Here is a 10,287-nt window from a genome sequence, read left to right on the forward strand (position 1 = left end):
TGATTCAATTTGTAAACTGGTGGTGCTGGTTCTGTTTAAATTAAATTGATCGTCTCCCCAAGCCAAATCTCTCTTTGCCTGTGAGCAAAACACAGAGGAGTGAGCCCTCCCTGGCCTCTTGAACCTTTTGTTGTATTTTCTCCTCCCTGTTCCATCTAAGAATGGTAGAAGTGAGCAAGCAGCTGTCAGTTGCTTTGTTGGCAACTGAATGGGCTTAAAAGGCAACACAACTCTTCCCTCTTTCCCAGTGGCCATTTCCCAATGGTTACAGATTCTAGAAAAATTTATCATTAATACAGAGGTAGCTCTCTTGCCACCACTTATTCAGGATTTGCATGTAAATTTTAGATAGGAACACTAAGTTTGCAAGTCAGCAATGTAGTAATCCAGTATTAGGGGAGAATTCTGCACGGAAAAATGTAAACTATCATTATGCAATCTACCTTTCAACTAACAAATCGCTGATTAATCTCTTACTGAGTCTCTATGGCAATAATTATTCCCCATAGCAAATAATGCCTGTAGCATTTAAAATTTCTCTCTCCCCAGTTGATCTGTCTGCATAATAGGGAATTCGGAATTTGTTCTAATTAAAAATCAACATAATACATGAACACAATTGCTTGAAAAATCCTTATTTACCGATCACAATTTTACACTGTACAGTATGAAGACTGCAGAGTTCTGTTGCTGTGTAGTACCTACCCCATATTCTTTAGCAGCCATGACCACTTTTGAAAGAATATCTTCTTCGACAAATGGCCTCACAGCATCATGGATAATCACTATTTCTGGTTTCTGGAGCAAATGGTTGGAAAGTTCACTCTCTGCAAATACTTTCAGTCCGTTGAAAATTGAGCGATGACGAGTTATTCCACCTTTTACTACTGTAACTCTCTTGTGGCCATATTTCTCAATGATGGACTTCATTGTTTCAACATTTTCAGGAGAGACCACCACAATTATGTCACATATCCAACTTATCCTAGAGGAAACAGCACAAAACCAGAGAAAGTAGACATGAATGACTAAGTAGAAGTACAAATATCTCCACGAAACAAAGAAATTAATATCAAAATAAATGCAAGCTGGCTAAATAAAGCATCTCTCAATGCACTCAAGTCCATGTTTTCATGTGTGTATTAGCACTTGAGCCAAAAAGAGAGCTACATAAGAGGACCTTTACTGGTACATGGATGCCAACCAAAGTAACTGGAGTTTTGGAAAGGAACTTGCTTTGAACAACCAGTTAGCAGTTCCGAGTTATCAGGTTAGATCTGTAACTGAGGGATGATATGGGGAGAAAATGACTCACAATCTTGAAGCCTGTCACAAGTGAAGTTAGGCTGCAGTCATACTTGTGACAAAGGATTTAGGAATACAAATTACAGTCACATATGGCATACTGTACTTCTAAATAACACAAAAGCTGCAATTCAAATCCAGTTATTTGTCTTATTTCCTAAATGCTACGTATAGAATGAAGTTCAAAAAATTCTTTTATTTCCTTTCTATCTTCACAGATGACAGGAATTGCTTGTTGATTTTTTGTTTTGGTTTGGTTGGTTTTTTTTTAATATAACAGACAAATTTTGTGAGAGTAGCAATGATTATAAAAACAATTTGCTATTTACTATAATAAAATTAGCCATGTGTAGCCTACACATCCAACCAGGAAGGGATATAAGTATGGTATATTCTCTCAACTAAAACCAGTATAACTACTGAAACTAATACTGCAGAAATAAGACAGACTAAGGTACTAAATACTTCAAGTTAGAAATATATAAATAAGACATTTACAGTTCAGAAATATACAGGCTTAAACTACTGGCTTCTGCAATAACACAAGAAGGCACTGCCTACAAACTATCCTTACTCCAAAAGTGAAGTCATCTGTGCTACAACCGCTCCCCTTGCTCTGTTGTTTCACATAGTTCATCTTCCCCCCTCTGGTTGTTTGTGGGGGTTTTTTGTTGTTTTTTGTTTGTTTTTGTAAATAATAGAACTCCACAGAAAATAAGTATTAAAAAAAAAAAAAAATCAACAGAAGTGCTATTAGCATTCCTCAATAGAAAAACACTTGCCTTCATGTTCATTTTATTATGACCAAAGGCAGAAAATATAGCCAAACTAACATATTCTCAGCATTTTTAATTATCGAAGTTGTTCTAACATAAAGCTATATGCTTCCAATTTCAGTTCAACCTGTCATTCTCTATGGGTTCATTACAAGTTTTTCAAAACTCTCAAATGGCATAGGCTGGCATAGGCTTACACCTTGCCACAAAATTTAGCACCTCTTCATGACTTCAGCTTAGAACTAGGGCAAATAATTGATTCATCTCAGTTCATTCTTTCAAATTTATCAAGAGTCAGTCATATAAATAAAGCAAAACTCAAGAACAGCTATTTCACACAAACAAGAAGAAGAACTCTGCACTTCTACTTGCAGTAAGACTATTTTAGAGCTCCAAGAAACCAGACAGTATGCACACTCACTGGAGACTGTGTAAGAGAAACACCAACATTTCCCATTCTGAAGGTAAACATAACAGATTATGAAGCAACTGGATAGCACACAGCCCCTTCCAATAAAAAAAGGAAGAGAACAGAAGTACTGGTCAGCCTCTGATAAATCTCTGCACAGGGTGTGCGGAATGGCTCAAGGCCTCCAGTGGTACAATACACAGAAAAGTGACAGGATGCGGTCACAGCTCCACCCTGTGTCTGGAGAAACACATTTATCAACTTGAGTATGTCTTCCTTATACTCATTCTGGACTAATGTTCTATAATTAGATCTGACATTTAGAGATGCTTATTCATACAAGAGTATAAAGGTATCCTCTGTCTTAATTAGATACAGGAACAGTTTATGCTTTGAAGCCTAACGTGCCACCAAAACTCACAAAAAACAGCAATTCAGTAAAGTATGTTGCAAATTCTCATGAATGAGAACCATGCACAAGAGATGCTTATTCTTTTAAAGATCTGTTTATGGAAATGTTGCAAAGTGTTTTAATGAAGTAAAAAGACAACAGCACACACTCAGTCTGGCAGTAAACGGATTTTTTTTTTTACCTTTGCAATCTGTCACACCCTTTTCTTCATAATGATTTCATACTACAATAGCAAGAAGCTCACTACTTGATCAAAACCAATTTAAAAAAAAAAGTAAGCACCCTTTCCATTTCATAATAGCAGTATTAGATCAAGATAATGCAAACTTCAGAGAGATTCAGCAGCAGGCATCAAGAAGTTCTGAATACTGTACCCCTACGTGCTTCAACAAGCAGTAAATACAGAACATAGGCTGTGCTTCCACAGAAGAGAGGCTGTGGTTCTAAAGTGGAAATCAGGTGTGATCAAACAAAACACAGGTCACAACTGCAGTTATAATCACTTTGCATCTGCCTTGGGAGGACCTCAATACTAGTAGAAAGAAAACAATGAAGCAAAAAAGGACTACATGTTGGTTTCCTGCAACTGTTACTTGTCCTCACCTACAGACTGACCAGCTGCCTAGTCAAAAAAAGAGTATTGTTTCATTAAAATTCAAACAAAACTACATACATTTAAATTAGCTGAGCCAGAACTCAAAGAAAAGGAGCTCATTAACTCAGGAGCAGATGGAACTACTACATGGCTTCCCAAAGGGCTGCAGAGGAAATTAAATAACCGATGAATTAAGCTGAGATTCTATCACCTGGATGGTATGTGCTCAGGTACAACCGGGACTGAGGTTCAACCCTCCATCAGTTCACTCACCAACCAGTACTGAGCCTGAAATCCAACACAGGGCTTACATAATCACACTCGGTTTCTTTCCAACTCTTACTAAGAACAGTGACAACTTATTTAACATATAACCTACTGAAACTTGGCAGTTGTCTCAGCAAAAGGCCAGCCATTTCTGGGATGGCTCTAGTAGGCTAAGATACCATCTTTCACTGCCACAGAAACTCTTCTGCTGAGCTTACATTCAAGCATCAAATGAGAAAAAGAATTCTCAGGAACATGCATTTGCAGAGCGCAAGCGTAATTTCCTCCTTCTCCATAACAGCTTTGCTATTAGTTTATTAAGGCATGCATGTATATTAACACATATCTATCTTTTATGTTACAAAATGGGAGCAGGGAGTTTTTAAATCTGAAAAGTTTCATAGGGTACATTAAGTAATTTTTCAGCATCTCATATACAGAAGCCATTCTTTTTTTCCTGAAAGACATTGATCCTGATTAGTCAGATATGATAACAAAGATAACTTCACAAAGTTAAACAACTGGGTTGTTTGCTATGGTTATTTGTAGCTCATAAGCCATTTCAAGAATAAGCTCATGATAACAGGACAAAAAGAATTATCACGATAGATACATTTTAACAAAACCATAATTGTGTGACCTGTAGAGCCAATAAGCATGCATCAGCCAATTGGGAAAAAAATACCTGGCAAATAAACAACACCACGCACACACACAAAAAAAATTGAGCCTACTAGCTATTACAGAAGCAAAAAGGAACAATGCCATTCCAGCTATTGAACTTGATGCAAAAGCCTTGCATAGTTCAGCAAATGCAGAAACAAATCCAATGGGAAAGCCAGCCATTTAAGTTCTCTAACACACTTTTATTGTCAAGGCAAGGCCTGACCTTCCCATCAGCATGACTGTAATGGCAATAAAAACCAACCATTTCTCCTCACTCTATTTTTTCTCACCTCCTCTTCCTAAGGGCATCATCTTTGATGATTATTGGCAGGCCAATGTTCTACATGTAGTCATCCTATGCAACAGGATGTGCTGCTTATTCATTCATGTCTGCTCTTGTCTGCTAGTTTTTCCACATTAATACTTAACATTTTTACTACTTGCAGCTGAACAGTGTAAAAGAAAAAAAATCCTTTTCTCCTGCTTTAAAATCACATGCAAAGCACCTGCAAATTCTTCATTTGCTCATGTATTTCTGTATGTTGCTGCTGTTCTTCCAGACTAAAAAACACTCAAATATAGCTGCAGCACCTGACACAACCAGTTCAATACAAGTTATTACAGGCTAATGAGTCAATGATTCATTCAATTACAGCAGGTAAAAAAAATAGACATCGGAAGAGAGTATCAAGCTAAACACAGAAAACCTGCCACTTCTGGGTGATAGATTAGGTGACAAACTGCAGTTTCACAATGTTACATTTTTTGTGCTTAGATTTGCACAAAGTAAGAACAAGGCATCTCCTTTGCAGTTTGAAGAGTAAGTGTTGAGGGGAAAATGAAAGCCATTCTGAGCTTTAGAGTACATCTGTTCCCAACTCCCCATGCACATACATACCAGCCAACATTCCAGTTCAGTACAAAGATGGCAGAAAGCTCTGCCTGCAAGAGCACTGGCACCAGTTACTGCACTCCTAAAGTTAAGCTAGGTTGTTACTCTTGCAATCGACTTGGGATCACAGACCTAGTTGGACTGTACAGTAAGAATTCAACATTCTAATATTTTGCAGCTTTAGGACATAAATATAATACTGTTGCTCAAAAAACTGCTATTTTTTCAGAGCTTACTGGCAGAATTTTTTTTTTTAATTAATGTTTTATTTTCCTACGAATATAATTTCCTTCCCAAACCTCACTCTGTTCTTTTCCAGGTCTCCACTACACTGAGTGAGGATTTTATTCTTCGCAGATTCCCATGACATTTTGGCAAAATTTACAGCAGTGACAAACTGGATTGGAGGTTTTGCTTACTGAAGTGTTTAGCTTTGTGACTGGCTGCTGTTGAAAAGTTAAATAAAGACAACAAGTCGTATTTCTTTCACAAAGTAACAAGTGACCTGAGGGAAGCCTCTCTGGGTGGGAATGGAAAAATCCCAATTTTGATGTTGTACAAGTTTCCATGACTAAAGAACTTTGAGAGATGTTGGCAATTCTATTTCTTTATGCCACACTCCATTCCTCTCCATTTATTCTTCCCAAAATCGGGGGTGTTTTCTACTAGTTACTGAAAAATGTCCAGAACACATCTGACACTCCAATCCTATCTGCAGCTTCAGGTGACACTAGATACAAGACTTACATTATATTTACATTTCACAATACATTAGCTGCCAGTGCCTTGAACCCAACAGTTTTACAGAAAGGAAAACCTGACTGCTATCCTGTTACTTATATTCTTTGCTCCAACAAAGAAAAGTTATGCATGCAGCATTACACTATGTGAGCTTCTGGTTTGATAAATAAAGATAAGAGGACATTCCAACTTCCTGCCAAAACAGGACATTCCTCCTTGAACTGGTGGTGCATAATGTTGCACTGTAGGCCTTAGTTATCATGCTATTAAATGTCAACTTTTTTTTTTTTTTTGAGGCCTATAGACACCATTAACACCATCTCCAAGCCTATGGCTGAACAGACATTTTTTTCAAGGTTTCTGGATAGCACTATGACTGCCTCCAACAGCTATTGTAGGCTTGTAGCTCACCAAACCAGTCACTACTGCTACAGAAACTCTCAAGCTTTGAGGCTGAGGACCTCTAACACATCTCCAGCAGCAATGGAAAGTGACAGCTTCAAGGCATTGGCAGCGCTGGAGAGAAAGAAGAGCTGCCCAGAATGCCACTGATAGAGCCAGGTAGTGTCGGGAGACAACACCCAGCCCCTCTCAGGTGAGCCTGCCCAGCCAACAGCTCAGAGTATCCCGGCCTGCGCCAGGCCGTTCCCAGCCATCCCGTTACACTTCGGAGGGAATGAGACCCCACCGAAACGCAAACCCAAACCATCCAAGGGCCGGCGGCGCCAGGGGGACCCAGGGCTTGAGGCGAGAGGGGCGAGCTCCTGCCAGAGGTTTCCTAGGGACTGCGGACATGGCGAGGGCCGGCAAATGCTAGGGGTGGAGGGGAAGGCCCGCACGGAGCAGACGGGGAGCCGAGCAGCGCCTGCCTCGTTACCTCTCCATCGCCCGCACTGTGTAGCTGATGAGCGGCCTGCCTTGTACAGCGCAGAACTGCTTGGGAGTGGCGCCGCCCAGGCGCTCCCCACTCCCGCCCGCCGGCAGCACAACCGCCACCAGCGTAACGGCGGGCCTGGCATCCCGGCTCCCGCTGCTGGGCTCCATCTGCGCGGGGCACCGCAGCCGCTCCACTCCTTGCCCTTCCCGCGCCCCCAGCAGCAAGAACGCTGCCGGGTCGGCGCAACCTCCCGCCCGCGTGTTTTATTTGCCCGCGACGTCCGCAATCCGAAGAATCCAGCGCCCGCCCGCTGGCCTGCCCCCAGCGGAGACTGAGCTCTGCTTCTCGCCTCCTCCGCGCTAAGTGAGGCCCCGCAGAGGAATGCAAGCCCCGGCGCGGCTGTGCAGCCCCGCAGCATGCGCCTTAGGCCCCAGAGGGAACGCCCGGCTGCCCGGGGCACCTCGATAGGGAGAAAGCAGGCACACAGTAGCACAAGCAGAGTACCGCTCCCATTGGCCCTTTAAATGTGGATCCCCACATCGCATGCGCGGCCGGGCTAGGCTGGGCTGGTCCTACCCGCGGCGAGCCGGGGTGGGTGGTGCTGGCCGCGGCGAGGGAGCGCGGCTTGGAGCTGGTGGGGGCTTGTTAGGCGCTTGTTAGAGGCTGCGGCAGGGCAGAGCGGGGCCGGGCGGGTCGCCCTACCCTGAGCTCCCTTGCTGGGAGAGGCGGGAAGCATCCGCCTCTCAGGGTCTTTTGGTCTGGGCGGGATGCCCTGTCTCGGCAAAGAAATAAATACTTGGTGTCGGGGAAGACGGGCCGGATCAGAGCCCTGCATCTTCACGCGATCCCCGGCTGTGCTCGGGTGGCCAAGAAGGCCAACAACATCCTGACTGGCATCAGGGATAGTGTGGCCAGCAGTTCTAGTGATGTGATTGTCCCCCTCAGTACCGATGAGACCACACCTTGAGTACTGATGTTCAGTTTTGGTCCCCTCACTACAAGAAGGACACTGAGGTTCTGGAGTGTGTCCAAAGAAGAGCCACTATGCTGGCAAAGGACCTTGAAGACAAGTCTTACTGAGGAACGGCTGAGGGAACTGGAGTTGTTCAGTCTTAAGAAAGGAGGCTGAGGAGAGACCTCATCTCCCTTTCCAGCTACCTCAAACGAGGATGGGATGAGGTGGGGGTCGGTCTCTTCTCACCAGCAATAAGGGATAGGACAAGAAGAAACAGCATCAAGTTGTGCCAAGGGATGTTCAGGTTGGATATTAGGAAAAATTTCTTCACAGAAAGGGTTATCAGGCATTGGAATGGGTTGTCCAGAGTGGTGACAGAGTCACCATCCCTGGTGGCATTTAAAAGATGTGTGGATGTGGTGCTTAGGGACGTGGTTTAGTGGTAATGGTTTAGCAGTAGTGGAACGATTGCAAACTCTATGTGAGTGGTTGGACATGACGATCTCAAAGGTCTCTTCCAACCTCAGCAGTTCTGTGATTCTAGGACTGCTGCTCCCCCAGGCTGGCTGGGGATGCCTGCCAAAATCTGGTTTCCCTTAATTCTAGGAGGGAGAAATGCTGATAGCAGTAGTTGATTCACTGAGAGAAGCTGGTATGTTCCAGCTCATGCTGCTGTGTTCCTGTAGGCAAAACCTGAGACAGGTTGATGGGAAAATTCATAGGGCTGGTAGCCATCAGTGGCAGAGGAGGCAGAGCCTGGGTAAGAGGGGGCTTGCTAAGCAGGGCATCAGATCACACATTTATAATCAGCAAATAGGCCCTGGGTTGGTATATCTGGCATTGCTGGACATCTTAGGCTGTAGCTTTTAAATACTATTGCTATGCTCTTTCCTCATCTGGAAGTTTTGGACATCATGCTATAAAGACAGCCTTGCAAATTTGAACTGCTGTGAGCCTGTTGCTGCTTATCAGGGAGATATGAGGGCCAGCCACTCCAAAAGGGAAGAGGAGATTGGAATAGAGCATGAAACCAAGGCAGGCATGAACAGATTCACCAACAAGGAGCCAAGATGCTATGCATGAATCAGGACCAGGGTCAGGCATAGTCCAGTGACCACCTGGCATGGTCTCAGTGAGGCAGCAGGTTCCAGGGCAAGCCAGAAAGCCACATCAGTGGGTGCTGGTGAAGGTCAGGGAGGCACCAAACAAGGTGCAGATGTAGTGGGCCAACAATAACACATAAAAGTAGCTCCCAAGGGAAAAGCAAGAAAGGAGGTTGAAGCCTTTGCTTCTAGCATTCTACTTATCAGCTCTTATTAGAGCTGCCTTTGGACTTCGCTAGCTAAACTTCTTAACTCAGCCAGCTGGGGTTCTTGAAGGTGGGTGCACTCAGGGCCCTAACACTGTCCTCTCTGACATTATTTTTAGGAAAAAAAAATTGGTGTCTTATATACAGGTTGCCCTAAAAAGACAAGAGCATTTAGAGTCTGCAAGATCTTTTTGATCTATTCTTTACATCTTTGAGAAGATAACTAACTTACAGCTTTTCAGGTTTCTCTTAGCTGTGTTAAGAGGAATCTAAGTAGAGCACATGGAGAATTTTGTGAGGCACAAGTCTGATTGAAAAAGTAGCATGGAGGGAAGTTTGTTATGTTCCAGATGGGCTGCTTTGCCAATGCCAGCTCTGAAGTGGTGTAAAATGATCACATGGGATCACAGAGGAATCATACACAGGAGTGAAGTGATTCCTGCTAGCAAAGGCAGAGTTTGCAGATATCCTTAACACCTGCAATAGCAGGAAAGTCCTGGAAAATGGGACAATACAGTGGAGATATGGACAATACAATACTCTCTTTACGTGCATATTCTTTTACACACTCTTGGTGGTTAAGATGATGAACAGAAATCACATCAGCCCATACTATGCAGTGAAATATTAGAGGGACCGATGGCAAATAACGGAAAACATTTTACATGAAAACATGCAGATGTGCATTCTAGATAATGATGTCTCCAGAAGTTTCTGTAAAGAACAATTGTGGACATTGAAGGAAACAGACATGTGAAAAAGAGGAAAGAATATGATTGCTGAAAGGCTTCTGAAATGGAGACCCTTGTTACCAGTGAAAGCGTTAGCTAGAAGTTGAACTGCTTTCCTCTCAACAAGTGTTGGTGTCATCATCTTCAGTACTGTTTATCAGGTGAGATTTTCTTCTCCTTTTTTTAATCCATCGACTCAGAAACTGTGTTTACCTGTTTCTTTTCCTTTTCTCTACATACCTCTCTTAATTCCTGACTGATGACAGCGATTTGTCTGTTGTCTCTTTTCAGGACTTCCAGGTTTGCCCTGATTCTTCCCTGCTGTGCAGATTGCTGTCCATTCAGCATCACT

The 10,287-nt window shown here is 43.0% G+C and overlaps 1 protein-coding gene across 1 annotated transcript in view; it reads right to left on the bottom strand.

Moving 5' to 3' along the window:
- The window catches only part of CRPPA (CDP-L-ribitol pyrophosphorylase A), a 96,132-nt gene extending 89,025 nt beyond the window's left edge, over positions 1 to 7,107 (bottom strand). Inside the window, exons 1-2 of the mRNA XM_054385059.1 lie at positions 6,941 to 7,107; positions 706 to 985 (exon numbers count right to left, since the gene is read on the bottom strand). Coding sequence (XP_054241034.1) covers positions 706 to 985; positions 6,941 to 7,107 — 447 coding nt within the window. The remainder of the gene's footprint in view (positions 1 to 705; positions 986 to 6,940) is intronic.
- Between the last annotated feature and the right edge of the window lie 3,180 nt (positions 7,108 to 10,287).

This window comes from Indicator indicator, chromosome 11 (assembly GCF_027791375.1).
Source record: "Indicator indicator isolate 239-I01 chromosome 11, UM_Iind_1.1, whole genome shotgun sequence".
Lineage (NCBI taxonomy): Eukaryota > Metazoa > Chordata > Aves > Piciformes > Indicatoridae > Indicator > Indicator indicator.